The sequence below is a fragment of the Passer domesticus genome, chromosome 5 (assembly GCF_036417665.1).
Source record: "Passer domesticus isolate bPasDom1 chromosome 5, bPasDom1.hap1, whole genome shotgun sequence".
NCBI classification, from domain to species: domain Eukaryota; kingdom Metazoa; phylum Chordata; class Aves; order Passeriformes; family Passeridae; genus Passer; species Passer domesticus.
This window is the reverse complement of record NC_087478.1, coordinates 46,788,518-46,803,639: the sequence shown is the minus strand read 5'-3', so window position 1 is coordinate 46,803,639 and position 15,122 is coordinate 46,788,518. Positions and strand designations below refer to the sequence as shown.

Sequence of the window (15,122 nt, the reverse complement as noted above, 5' to 3'; positions counted from 1 at the left end):
TGGCTGCTTCTCCTAGCACACATCTGTATGTTAAGTACTAATAATCAGATATTTTTAAAAAGACTGAACTGCTAGTTTACCATCTTAACAGACCAGTATATCCTTGTTAAGTTATTGGACAATATGGTTTCTTTTTATTTTTTTTATTTCTTTTGTTCTTAATTTTTCTTTGTTGTTGCTGGTTTTTTTGTTTGTTTTAATACAATTAAAGATGTACTCCACAAGAAAAAGCAGAACGAGTCCTTCTGGAAAAAAACAAATATATTGAACACATACCAATCAAATGGTACAGATATGGGACTGGCTTTGATTTCAAAATTTAAGTAGAAATAAAAAAGATGTAATGCAACAGCTGTTCAATTTCCAAGTCTAAATAGGCACTGTAAAAAGACATTTCCGCTTTCTCCAGTACAAGTTCCTGTCTAAATGCTCCCACTGTAATCAACTCCTAGGATCCCAAACAAAAATAAAACCCAACACTGGGAACATAATTTTAGAGTAAAAGTTAATATCCATCCACCCACCCTCTTACAAAAAAGCAAACAAAACAAAAAATCCCCCAAATACAACCTTTCAATGATGCTGTTTTGACTGGAGCAGAATTGGAGAATTTATAAAGGTTCAAAAGCACCCAAGGCAAGTAGTACAATATAATTTGTTCACTAACTTGTATTGGAAAGGAGATTAAAAACATTGAGATCTGCATCTTGGTACATAAAACTGTTGTCCTGAATAAAGAGAAATCTTTCAGAAAAGTTTTACAACTTGGTGGAAGTCCAGGACCCAGCTTTAGGCACCATTATTCACGGGGTTTAATTCTCACTTTGTTATAACCACTTTTATATACTGTACATCTACCCTAAGTTGTATCAGTGTTGGAACTGCTCACTGGTGTCCCTTTGAACAACTGTAAACTAAACCAAAGTATGCAACTCCATAGGAAGCTAGAGATCAGGTGAATATACAGCCAGTTATATCTCCCCTGCTTCGCGCTCCTCCGAGCTCCTCGGCTCCTCCGATCGGCCGTTGGCGCTCTCGTAGGAACGTTTCTTGTCCTTGAAATCCCGTGGTGACCTCTCCCTCGAGCTTCTGTCTTTGTCACGGGATGTTCTATCGCGATCTCTCGAACGCTCTTTGTCTCTGGAAGATCTTTCTTTAGAGGATCTGGAAAGTGCAGTGCATTTGAGAAGTCAAGTTAGACATGAACTGGTAGCTATCAAACAGCACTTAGGTTTTATATTTTTCTTCTTTTTTCCAACCCAGCTTTAGATGTATATGAACAGAAATGTATGAGAAGACACCAAATCATTCTACCCTTCTCCCTTTCCTACTTCAAAAGACAAGTACTTTGAGGGAGGATTTAATCCACATTTATTCAGAGACCAGATTAAGTTCAATGTGCTTCACTACATCTCTTGCTTTCAGCCTCCATCTCCAAGTTCACATTAACTAGAGTTGAGTGGATATTTCTCATCTGCAGTCTCTAGTTTAAGAACAATGTCTAGCCCTTCTCAGACTATAAATTACAAACTTGAAAAACACATTTAAAACCAGGAGTTTGCTTAAAAGTAGCAGGAAATTAACTTGCATAATTCTGGAAGGGAGGCTCTATATGACAAACACAAAACAAATCTGGAATCTGTTCTACAACCATATTTTGTTATAAGAATTAATCCTTTTGTGACACTTTGAAAAGTTGGGGTAGTGTTCTTTTTAGATATTTTGCTCTGATAAATAGGCGTTTTCAAAACCTTTATGATGGAGATAGAAAAGACCTGTTTTGTTAAACAAACCAGGTAGTTTTAAACTTCATTAGTTACCTGTATGGGAGAAAAATGGATTAGACACATCCTCCTCTATATTGGGAGAAAAATGGATTAGACACATCCTCCTCTATATTCCCTTACATATGCACTTAGGTCTGTATTTTACCATATACTGCACTCACAAAATGTTTTAATACAGATTTTTACAGAAATATTTTAACAGCTAGCCAGTCATTTCCTAGTTGAAAAATTTGGTACTCTGCACCATGAGACTGTACTCTATCCACTTAGAGAAAGCTCCTTCACTTAACTTCCAAACTTCAAAACTAATGTCTGCAAAATGCTCCTCTACTAATTTCCTTTTGTAAGCTTACAAAGAAGTGACCTTTCACGTTAGTTGCTCATCTGAAAAGATTACTTTCCCTACAATGTAGTACTTTGCAAGACTTAATACTTGCAAAAAACACTGGGATCCACAGGCATTACCCTATTCCATAAACTACTTGTCACAGAAGAAGAGAGGCTACATGCCAAGTAAGAGCTTCATCCTGGAGTTAGTACAACTGTTCACCAAGTACCTTGTGCCCAAGTCCCCTGCAGAAGTAACTATGACTTAACTCCTGAAATAATTTGAACTATAAGCCCTGCATGTGTGGCCACTTCAAAACCTGAACTTCCATCTTCTTGTAGGTCAACAGTCTCAGGGCTTTGAGACTGGTCACCCTTTCACTGTACTGCTCTTGGAGTATGCCACAGTGGGTAACCTATACAAGAAAGGAATCCTGTTTATGAGCAGACCTCCCTACCAAATGCCTTACTGTACAATCCCAAGTCTTTTAAGTTCTGCTCTCCTCAGGCATGTAAACAAGCCAGCCAATCCTCAGGAGCAGATAGCAACTGAATAATTGAAAAGCAACAGCTCCAGCCTGCCCCCTGCAGTAATCTTTCCATGAGAGATCCTTGCAAAGCACAATCTTCAGATGCAGTGCAAAAAGTTTACTTTCAGGCATACCTAAACCAACTTTTATCTGGTGCAGTTCACAACAGATGGGTGTTGGGAACCAGAGCCAAAGGAAAAAACCTGAATGTACTGACAGTAAGATGACTGCTGATATCCCTGGGTTCAAATGAAAATCAGCTGTTTCACTTTCTATGCTGCATGCAACTGGTATCAACTTGACACCAATACTCTGTAGCACTCATCCAAAACAGAAATAATATATAACCCTGTTATTGTTATATTAAAAAAAATAGATAATAAAGCACTCTGGTGTGTCAAATCATAAATATGCTGCAGCTGTAACTGAAATCTGAGACAGACTAAAATGTGTTGAAATTACTAAGTGGTAAGCATAAACTCAATTTAGTGTGAGAATTCTCATTGTGTGTTGGGAGAAACCATTTCTTTCTCGGGCAACACTCACCTCTTTTTGGAGCTGCGCTCCCGGCTCCTCTCCCTGGAGCTGTGCCTGCTTCTGTGATGGCTGCGGCTCCGGCTGCGGCTGGCGGAGCGGGACCTGTGGCGGTGGCGCTTCTCCCGGGATTTGGATCGGGTCCTTCTCTTCCGTTCCCGCGAGGCTGAGCGGGAGCGGTGTCTGCGGCGCTCTCGGGACCTAGACCTGGGGACAGAGAGGGCTTACAGCACACACTGCTCTCAGCCAGCCACTCTCAGCAGCTACTGTGAGCGTTACACACGCCATGGCAAGCACATCTGGACAGAGAATGAATGGCCTGCAGTGTTCAGAGCCACTGCAGTGTCTGATTCACAGGCAAACAGACAGGGGAAAACAACATTAGAAAGCCTACAAACTCCTTTCTGACTAATGCAGACAATTTTATAGTTAATTCACGACTGTATAGCAACAGCATAGCCAATTCAGGCTCCTGAAACCAAATAAAAATCTACTTCCTTACATTTTAAACTAGCATCTGTATCAGGCGAAAAAGAACTTAATGATGCACTGACAGGGATCATCTGCCAGAATCTATGTGTTATGATGTTCTTTAAAAATTGGACTTTATTGTTCCCACAGCTACAACAACAAAACTAATCTGGAAGATTCTAAACACTATACAGATTTCTTATTTTCTTCTTTTTTCCCCCACTCCAAATCACTTTGCAATCATACCTCACTGGTGACCTTCAACTGTGTAGATTTGAAACTACACTCATACTATTCATGGGTGATCTGATGAGTTAACCTAGTACTTAGGGATTTTGAAAGCATGGGCTTTCACCAAAAGATATTTGCAAGAAGCTTTTGTAAAGAAAAAAACATTTTCTGTGTTTTAAGTGTTATTTGGGACATGAAGCTGCATTGCAATAGCCACAAAATAGATGTAGATGTACAAACTCAGTAGCATGGTGATAAATAGTGTACAAACACACAGAGAGATGACTATGTAACAGAAAGCTCTGTTTGTAAAGATGGACATCTTAAACTAACAGTGCTAGACAGTCTTAAAATGTTCCAGCTTGTGAAAGGCTAACTTCACCGCTGGTATTCCTTGTCTGCAGATTTATATACCTTTTGGCATGCTTGCTGTGGGATCTGGACCTGAAATAAATGGAAAATAGTAATTTTTCTTAAGAGAATCTCACTGTCAAATAAAGTGCAGTTTAGTAATAATAAACCAGACTAGCTGACCTGTTATTGTATTTCTTGCTTTAGTAGCAAGTATTTAAAGGCCTTTTATTTGATGTCAACATCTTTGTAACATGTTTATCAGGAAACACATCCCTGTTTCGTGTTGGGTGGGTTTTTTAAATTTTATTTTTGGGACAACTCTACTAGAAGCCCAGAAGATTATCTAACCAGCTTTTTAACTTACATCCCTCCCACAGAAAAAGCTTCCAGGGGAAGTCAGTATTCCCTGATTTCGTGATAGGCAAATAGTACCAAACCACAACAGATTTCAGAAATTCACGCTGTTAACCTCTGAAACTTTAACATGTCAAGAGAACTGCAGCTCAGGTTCCATTCCACTCCAGCCCCACCAGGCCTGAAAGCTACTACTCCATAGAAGAACAGGGAACTGCTTTCCTTAATCATACACTGAACTGCTTCCAATAAGGAAAATTTCTGACACCTCGGAAGAAAATTGCTAAGAGATGAAAGGAGCTCATATGCTCATATGTAAGCTCATATCTGTCAGGTCTCTAAAGAAGGTACATGCCTGAAAATTATTCCAAAGGCCCTTTGTTCAAATATCTAGAGATAATACTATCAGCAGTTTTTAAAAAGGCTTTTTATGAGAACAATTCCATGTTTTAAGATTTAGAATGGAATTCCATCTCAATCCTAAGTTTCCAAGGAATGCAATCTATTGTAATTCTGCGTATTTAGAAATGTGTATGAGCTATATCAGTTTTCTTATTAAACATAAATAGGTCATAATGTACATGCAATTAAAACAGATCCCTACCTCCTTAGTTTCTCCCTTTCTTCTCTTTCCCTCTCCTCTCTACGTTTCAGACGTTCCTGATTTCGTTTCTCCTGTTTATCAGCCACAATCCTCTGAAAGCAAAAGAATTTATTAAGTTATATTAAAAAATTTCTCACATGAAGGTGCTACAGAAATAATCTAGACAGTTAACATTCAGTTCTTTCCCTCAGGCATATCCCCTTTCCCTTGTGTATATTATTCCCACTCTCTTCCTCAGTATATATACATTTTTTTTTTCTTGAAGAAATAGAAGTTATTGCAGAAGAGCTGCATGTGGGTGTTACATGAAGACCTGAAATATGCAGAGTTAAATATTAAGTTTTTAATAAAGGGGAATTCAGAACAATAAGTCATGCCTTTAATGTGAGAGCTTCCATGCCAATCCTATCATAGTTTGGACACTGGGGAAAGGCAGAAAGGAATCAGAACAGGGACAGTTAAGTTTCTTAAAGGACTTGGTTGGGCCAACACCTAAGTTTTGAGGCTACTTTTTTCTGTATTAGATTGTGGGACAAAGTTAGAGCAGATGCTTCAGCTGATAGCCCCCAGGGTGAACTCACTACTACTGGGGACAAGGCACGCTCAGTAGAGGGCCCTCAGATGTGGAACTCACAACTGGAGATCTGGCCAAACCCAAGTCTTGCCACCTTCTGGACATGATGCAAGAAATTCAACTCTTTGTAAAGACCTTCTTCTGAGAGGTGGAATTGCCCCAGCAGCATCTTGATTAGATCTCTGAGGAGAGCTCTGAGGAAGGAGGGGATAGTTATTGTTTTCTTTCTTTATCAGCAAAGCACTTTGAAAGATTAATTTACTGATGCTTTGGGAATGTGAAATAGTTATCCATGCATATTTTGTCCCAAATGATGTAAATAATTAGTTATTTCAACCCTTTTCATCAAATTATATCTAGATTTCCTTGTACAACATCAGAAATTTAACTACAAGCAAGGTTTCTTGTTCAAGTGACTCTTTGGAGAATTTCATGGAGGGATGAGAGGAAGTACACATGACCTGTTCTAGGCATCTAAGATTTAAGTTATACCAGCTATAGTTAGGAGCCTAAAGTGGCAACATCCACAGGAAGACTTGGCTCTCTGAAGGGTAAGTCACAGTATCCATGCAAGACAGCTGGAATATTACAGAACATAAACCAAGTCAATTTGTACAAATCCAGTAGCAGCAATTTCTGCTCTTAGGAATTCAACCAATTTAGTTATAGCCTTTAGTGATTTCTACAGTTAAAATGCTTAACTGAACTGTGAACTCCATAATTTGTCAGAAATTATGGTCATAAATGGCAACAGTGTTCAAATCCCATCCCCTTGAAAACTTCAAGTCCAGAATATAATTCCAGTAAGTCTTTCTTCTGGCATATGATTTCTGGTCAAGATAGATTATAATATTCCAACTGGATTTCAAATGATCAAGCTATAGAGAACATGCAACCTTCCCCATAACAATTATTTCTGACTTCAAGATATACATAACTTAGTATTCTATTCTGGATAACTGCAGTCTTGAGTTGTTGGATTCTATTCAAAATTTCCTAATCTTTGTCCAGGTAAAATAAACAAATTGAATTTTAGTCATTCACCATACAGCAGGTTGAGTTCCAAGCATTTCTTTACATTTTTTGGAAGACTCTTCCAAGTGTTATCATCCTCCTTACTAAATGCTTTTGTCAAGAGTCTCCTTATTACTTTTAGTCAATCATCTGGCTAAAAGCAAAGTTCATCTGGCTATCTCCTATAACTGCTAAGTATGTTTCAACATTGCTGTTGTTCATTCAAAATACAGTTCTCCATTTTAAAAGGAGATTCAAGATCTTAGTTCCCAAGATGCATTACTTTGAAGGTGCATTTTAATCTACCTCAGTGCAAAAGAGGTCATCTTACAAATCTATCCAGGTAATTGTTGCTAAATTAGAATGTTTAGTGTTTTTAGGCTAATGAACTCCCAAAGCTTAAAGTGATATGAAAAAGAAAAAACCACACACAGAGAAAGAAATATTCCATTAAGGCTGCATGGCAAATAATTAAGTAGGAGAATACACAAAAAATGTAACAATGATTTACCCTGAGTTCCTCAAGCTTCTCTCTTATTTCAATAAATCCCAAATGTAGTTTTCCTCCAAAGTGATCAGCGAGTCGTCGGTCATTATCATGAAGACCAAGATAAGCCGAGCACACTTCACAAACCCGGAGCTTCTGCTGCTGAAAGCTAGAGGCAGGCATAGAATTCCTGTATACCTCCTAGAAAATAAAAACATTTGCTGTTACTTCAAAATGCACATAAACACAAGGATGACGCTTTACTGAAGAGACATGACAAATAACCAAATTCAGTGTACACCAGAACACCCTTTAGTTAATGCACACTGTTCATACTTCAACTGTCTCACTAAGACACAGGGCCTATTTCCTTATTTTGAAAACTGAACATATTTAAAAGCAGGACATCAGCAACTGTTTTTAAAATTAAATTAAAAAAAAAAGTTGGGCAATTCCTACATTCAGATTACATTACACAGAAGCATGATGTACTTTTTAATGTACAACAATGAATACATATTAACACTGCAATTACTATGTTGGCAAATTATGAAAATATGACAGCAGTTTTAGTTCTGAACCCCATTTAAAACAGCATTAGTTTCCTGAGAAATTTACCTGCTTTTTAGACACTAATTAAACACATTATCTGAGAAAAATTTACCTAATACATTCAGATGATGGACAAGCAAGACTGCCAGCAATCCTTCTGGTACTATTGAAACAGCTGCAGACATTGGTTTCTAGAAATTTCACTATCTTTGCATAATACAATATGGAAAAGCTCTTGGTGAGCTCTGTCACCTGAACATTACAAGGATCATTTTGACTTTCCTGATACACAAGACATGAACTCTCTTTTAGTAAAGACAGTGGATGACTGCACTGAAGTTTTCCAGCACGAGATTATAACAGGGTTGCCAGAGTAAAAGCCATGAGACCAAATGAGGTAAGTCAGTGCAACCATCACAGCCACAAAGGCAGTGTCCACAGATACAACTGACCAACACAGCCAAACTAAGATAAATGCATCATTTGTGGAAGGCAGTATAATTTTAGTTGTATAGGAGTGTACTAAAGGGTAGAAACTTTAACTGGATGCCATCAAACAATTTCTTTAGTTTTATATGTAGCAATTAGCTAAGGAATTAACAGAGATGTCTTGCACCACACAGAGGCCAAGCAATTTAATGTTTGACCCTGCCCTCTCCACCCCCCAATCCTTACACAATCAACTTACTTCTGCTTCTCTCTTCTTTACCCGAGCCTTCTCCACTTCATCCATTACTTTTTGAGATTCTTCCACATTCCCATCAGCTCCAAGCTGTTCTACTTTGGCCAACAGTTTCCCAATTTCTTCATTCAATTCATGAACTCTTTCAGCCTTAAAAGACAAGGAAAGGCTTAACATAGGAAATACTTTTAATTATGGAGAATAATCTGAACTACTACTGAATTATGATATGCAACATTAGAAGGACAGAATTAAAAGAAACATACATAGAGAATTTCTCCAATTAGAACTGAAACAGAAAATACCTCTGCAAGAAACACAGAAAAAGGCTACATTACCAAGTCTATGTAAAAATCCAGAAAAGGATTTTGTTCAGCAAACTGCAAATAATTCACACTTATCTATACCAGTCTTGAAAAATTAATATTTGTACAATCATTTCTCTTAGCATTTGCATATATGTGAGGAAACATTATAGAGTTTTTTTTCATTCAAAAAGATATAGAGAAAAGGACAGTGATTTTGTTTCCTTTGTAGATGAAGTTTGGATCAAAAAGTGTAAGAATTACTAACATTTCTATAGGATGGATTCAGAGTCAAGTTTCCTGAGGTCAAAAATATCAGAGAGGTCTCTTCCCTCTATTCTCTTCTGTGCTTTAAAGGCAGTTTTAGGAAGCACAGAGAAAATTTATTGCTTTTTCCACCTCTTCAGTAGGAATTCTCAGATTTGATATAATTTTAAAACTTGAAACTGGCTCATTAGAAAAGCTGGCCTCCAAAAAGACAGCAGTAACTCATCTGCCATGCTTACTTTAGCTGCAACTTCAGCGCTGATCTCCTCTTGGGTCTCTGCTAGTCTTTTCTTAGCCACTTCTGTTCGCCGGTCGCAGTCTGCAATAAATGACTGCAGGTGGTCCATTGCCTGAAACATCAGTAACAACAAGGATCAGTGCTGTCAAGAATAGAAATATTTCATTAGCTGTAAGGCTTCTTCAGTTTATTAAGGCTTCACTTTCACAAGTTGTTGTTAGTGATTAGTGCAACAGTAATCTACTGATTTATGCTGAGTAATCACATATTCATTTTGTATGTTTATTAAACATACAAATTAAAAAAAAAAAAGAAAAAAAACCCCAAATTAAAAAAATGATAGTCTACACACTGCCATAGTTTCCAAGTATTTGCAGAAATTTGGAAGTCAACCTGTCTCACAACAGAAGAAGTCGTAGTGAGTATTTCTAGTGGCACTGAAATTCCTGGAAGGCTATTCAGGATCACTTCATCCAGCCATGACATGCAATACTGAAACTTTTTTCACTAGGGTTTAAGTATGCATATTAACCATCCCTCCAAATAACAATTAAAAAACCCAAACCCTTTTGTGCTAGCAAAGGCTAACTTCCTAGCTGGGAGTTCAAAACCAACTACAGTGTATGGAGACACAGTATATGATTTGTTATCTCCAATAACAAATTACTTTCTTTGTTAACTGTAGAATTTAAAACTCTCTTCAAAGCATGCATACGCAGCTTTAACATTTGCTTGCTATTTGACAGCACTAAGACAGCACTCAGGTTTATCATACTCTGAGAGGCTGCTAACAGTTCTACCTGGAGATGACTACCAACACAAATCAGCATATAGTCATGAAGAGTCAAGTATCTTTCATGTAACTGCCAAGAGTTTCTCTGCCTCTTTATAAAATCACTTTTCAAAAGTCTTCCTTCAGTCTGTAACAAACATCTGTTGCTCATTTTATCCACATAAGTACACAAACTAATGCTTTCTCTCCACCATTAAGACAAAATACATACATCAAGCTCAAAGAAGAAATCTTGATCTTTGGATGCTATTTCATAGTCTGCCCTTAATGCCAGGTCATGCACTTTCAGGCATTCTCCAAGGTCCATTCTCTGAAAAGACAAAAGGCAATGCGGTTTAACTTTTCAGATGTGTTACAAGGAATAAGGGTAGCATGATTTTCTTTAACTGTCAAATATTCTGAAGCAAGTAATATCCCCTGCGGTAATGAGAGTTTAACAAAGCTATAAGGTTGTACCAGGTCTTTGACAGAATGCATGAATCAAGAAACAATAACAGCAGAGAGAATGAACAGCTCATCTTAGAATGATGTCTATTTGCATTAGTAAAATTGATACCAAGTATCTAATGATACTAAGTATCATTGATGTCCTGCAAAAAAATGCTGTTTTACTAGAAGTTCAAAAAAGTGACTGAAGTGGAACATGATGTATTGAACTTCAACAGTTTAGTAGAGCCAAGTTCCATGAAAATAAGTAGCAGTTAAATGGTGAAATTCTTGACCTGAACCTGTCTGCACACTCCATGATAATCTGTTTCCATTATATTCATCACATGAAATAGCTACAACCACAGCACCATTGTAAGTGCTGCTTAAACATTCTCAAAGCATTTCAAGTAACACAACCAAAAATCAAATCCCTGCAAAACATTTTGCAAATGAGGGAAGATGAGCTGAATGTTGGACTATATTCAAGAACCAGGGAATAAAAAGTACAGACATTTCCCTTGTAATTGAAAACCGTTCTAGAAGGGCAGTGTCAGAACCCAGGACACCCCTCTGGGTGCCCTGGATGACACGTGCCCCTGGCAGGGGGCTGGGGGTCCTAGCAGGAAGCCAAAGACACTTGGGATTTCGATCCTAACCCATGGAACAAATTATCAACCTTGTATGAAAAATCACAAGTCACAAAAGTTTAAGCAGAGTGATAATGAATTAATCACAGGGTGAAAAGTGGAATTTTGGGGATTTTTAGTATAAGGGTCTAGGAGGCAAGATGGAGGGATTTGTGCATTGTCCTAGTCTTCTTCTTTCTTCATAGCCTCCATCTTCTTGGTGATGGTGACATATTGAGATTGGTTTAGAATAAAAGTAGACAGTGTAACATAGGTGATAGGTATTGGAAAATAATGATAAATAAAGTACTCGTAATTCATAGTATAAAAGGTAGACACCAGCCCAGGGGTGGGCAGTGTGCCCTTGACAGACCTGCTGAACAGACCTCTGCAGGTGTGAAAAAGAATATTTTAGTTAAGAGACAATAAACAACCTTGTGAACCAGAGCCAAAGAATCCTGACTCTTTCTTTGGCTATCAGGCAGGGAAAAAGGGACTCTAGGGGTCATCCCAACAGCGGAAACCCAAGAGGGCAGGAAAGAAGGATGGATGTAAAAAGTAAGCAGGCTGCATCACTTATCTTGCATACAATGCCAATGAAGAGAGTGCCCAGAATCTTACTGGGTAACAACTACTGTTTAAAAATTGAATTTTGCACAGGAGATAACATAAGAAATTCTAATTCAGTTTGTTCATGGCAGGTCTGGTGACAGAGCAATGTGCACTCGACAAAAAACAAATTGAAAAACTCCACCCACAAACAACCACCAAAAAACACCAAACCAAAAACTTAAACCACGACCCCCAACCAATCTGTAATGGAAATAAAACAGAATGAACCCAAAGCAACCTCTCTGCAACAGCACAGGCTGATGTAGAATCATTGGAAGTGATTGTTATTTATAGCACTTAAAACCAGCAGTTTCAGTTAAGTCTGCTCTTAAGGCGCTGCTCACTTAATATTAAGAAAAACTAATCCTTTCTTAACATTGGTAACACATGACAAAAATTGAACTCTGATGGAAGAAGTTGTTACTGTTGTAGTTAAATAATATAAAATCCAAACCTAAAATAATTAATAACTGCATCGGGAGTTTTGTAATTAGAAGATGAATGTTAACTCAGAATATGCTGCAAGCCAAATGAGTGAGGGTTTTGTTGGGTTTTTGCTTGCTTGTTTTTAATAAAATACTTGGATTTAAGTAAACAATCAAAGCCTCATAAGTACAGAAAATAAACAAACCCCAATTATTTTAGTATTTTCAAATTTTTACTTAGACTTCCAATGAAACCATTGAAGTAATTTTTATGGAATCTGTTGGTTTATTTCATACAGAAGTTTCAGACAGAGAAAAAACCCCACACTGGTAAAATAAAGAATTTTGAATTTGAAAAGGTTTTTTATAAACTGCAGTTATTTAAATCCCCTTCAGCCACCATAAATCTGTTTTCCGGAAAACATTTGATTGCAGTAGGGAACATCTGACTGCAATGATAAAGGAAAAGATTAGCTTTTCCTTTTGCAACTATACAGGACCTCAGCAATTTTGTTAACTGATGCAAATCCACAAAGACCTTGAAGCTGAGCAATGTATTATAGAGGTCTTTTTCCAAGCCATGCTGACATTATTTAAACTGAAGCATTTTTTTGGGAAAGTACTTCAGTACTAGGAGAGGAATGTGAAAGAACTTAAAAAAAAAACCCCTGAAAATCAGACACTTGAAAATTATCCTAAAATTATGAAAAGAGTGACTTTATGCTGATTCATCTCTTGTACTGAATAAGTCTTTAAGGCTAAAAGAGTAAAACTCAAGGACAATTCTGTTTGAAGTGGGACACTGAAGTTATAAAGGTTAGTGACACACTTCAAGAGGTCTGAATACAGTGACAAAAAGCCTGAAACACATCCAGCACACACAAACCCTCCCCCCCACACTATTCTAAGATGCAATCTGCATACACTTTGAACAAATGCAAGAAATAAAATTCCATCACACATTAAAACCCCCCAGAATTCACATAACACTACCACGACATGCTGTTCACTTGACATGTGTTTTATGCTTTTTTCTCTCTATTTGGATTGGATTCAACCTCCACAAAACAGTACTTTTTCTGATTTCTTCGCCTCTTACTGGGAACTGTAAATCCAAAGCCTGAAAAGATGGTAATTAGTCTGAGCCAGCATTACTACTGAGAAATGTTCTGTCCTCCCCTTACCCCTGTGCTGTGCCACTCTATGCTGGCACATCTGCCTGTGCTGTTGAACACAATCTGGGTAGTGACTGGGTAAAAAAAACACCTCAGCAAATCAAACAGAGAGGCAAACTCTTCAGCAGCATACCTTTGTCCAACTTGTTGGGCAGCCATACAAACAATGTGCTGAGAGCATGTAGGGGACAACACAGCAGTGAACTTCAGAAGCTGGGGTCTCTTACAGTATTAAGATGGCTAATTCAAAAGCTGTTGAAAACCTTCAGTAATGTTAGTGGAAATTTTGGGGAGCAAGAAGTATGTTATGATTTATTTTTGTCAGATGCCTCAATCACAACAGAAGACATTTTGGCTCCCCTTCCCCCTTTTGACCCAACAGGGTGGCCTGATAAATACTTAGGTGGCATAACAGGGAGCAAGAACAAGCAGGTACAAGAGAAAAGGATTATCAGTAGTTTTGCTGCTGAAACAATTATATCATTGTTGGAACTGCTCCTTAACACAACCTGTATTAGTCCTGGGTAATCCTTTGAAAGTCCTCACAGAAATATCACTAGAAAATGTCTTTAATAAAAGTTCTATTAGAACCCCAATGTAAAGAGATCTAAAAAACACACTACGTTTAAAACTCTTAAATAAGTTTGCATATTAAATACAAAACCAGGCTAAAAACCACTTCTGCTGGTGTAAGTTATGCAACATCAGGCAAAGACAACTCATCTTGGGGATGATGCATTACTGTCAGAAGTCTGTGCTGGATCATGACTGCCAAGAACCTCAACAAGCACAGATCACTTGCAGTATAATCTGGCTCATATGGGTAGCTGCAAAGCAGATGGACAGCAGATGAAAATGGACAGAAGACACATTAAGACACATTATTTTCCTTTTCCACAAGTCCACCTTGCAGTTTGGTGCCAAGACATGCCCTCCATCCAGAGGCAAAGAATAAGCACTGGTAGTCTGCCATTTGAAGATCAATCACATCTGAAACAGAAGATGGCTAAGAGGGAGACTCATGCTCAGATACTGAGTTAATGGAAGGCTTAAAAAGAACACACACTGTTTTTCACTGTCAATACACTGACTTTCAGACAGAATTACATTACCTAAAAGTGATTTACAGAGCAGTTCAGATGAACAACACAAATAAAGAAAGGTGAAATCATCCAAGTCCCCAGGCTAGACATAACTGAAGTTCATTGAGTGAGCTAAGCCATGCTTTGGGTCTTTCTGCAGTTTTCTGCACTTTTACTGAGATTAAAACCTGAAGAAAAGCCTATATATTTGGAGACACTTTATTTGCAAATGAAAGTTATTGCTGAAGATTAGTCTAGGTAACCACATACAAAGCAGGATATCAGGAGTCTTTTTGTTATTGCTGAGTTCTACTTAAGAAACTAGTGCATTCTAGCACTTGCTGACCACTTTCTAACAATAGTTTTTTTATTTATTAGTGTTAGATGGGCAATTAAAGCTGATTGATTTCCCAGAGCTGAGGCTTAAAAAACTGGTCTTTCATTAAAAAAAACTTTGTATTGAAATGATTTAGTAATAATTTTTGTCATCCCATCCACAAAATACATAGAATCTCTTTGGTATAATAAAGAAATATGGAATATGGTTTGCATAGTGCTGCTTCAATCAAATCAGGTAAAAAAAAAATTATCATATTAATTAATTACGAGTTAACAAGAAAGAGCTAGCCAAGAATCTGGCAGTAGATAATCTGTAGAGTTTATTTGCAA

The 15,122-nt window shown here is 37.6% G+C and overlaps 1 protein-coding gene across 4 annotated transcripts in view; it reads right to left on the bottom strand.

Annotated features, from left to right (window-relative positions):
• Positions 1–127: 127 nt before the first annotated feature.
• LUC7L2 (LUC7 like 2, pre-mRNA splicing factor) overlaps positions 128–15,122 on the bottom strand; it is a 29,931-nt gene continuing 14,936 nt past the window's right edge. For 3 of the 4 annotated variants that reach the window (XM_064420035.1, XM_064420038.1, XM_064420037.1), the window contains exons 3-10: positions 10,316–10,414; positions 9,313–9,423; positions 8,508–8,651; positions 7,292–7,468; positions 5,193–5,284; positions 4,295–4,324; positions 3,191–3,385; positions 128–1,164 (exon numbers count right to left, since the gene is read on the bottom strand). In XM_064420035.1, coding sequence (XP_064276105.1) covers positions 972–1,164; positions 3,191–3,385; positions 4,295–4,324; positions 5,193–5,284; positions 7,292–7,468; positions 8,508–8,651; positions 9,313–9,423; positions 10,316–10,414 — 1,041 coding nt within the window. In that variant the 3' untranslated portion in view covers positions 128–971. The remainder of the gene's footprint in view (positions 1,165–3,190; positions 3,386–4,294; positions 4,325–5,192; positions 5,285–7,291; positions 7,469–8,507; positions 8,652–9,312; positions 9,424–10,315; positions 10,415–15,122) is intronic. The other variant, XM_064420036.1, reaches the window with a different exon arrangement.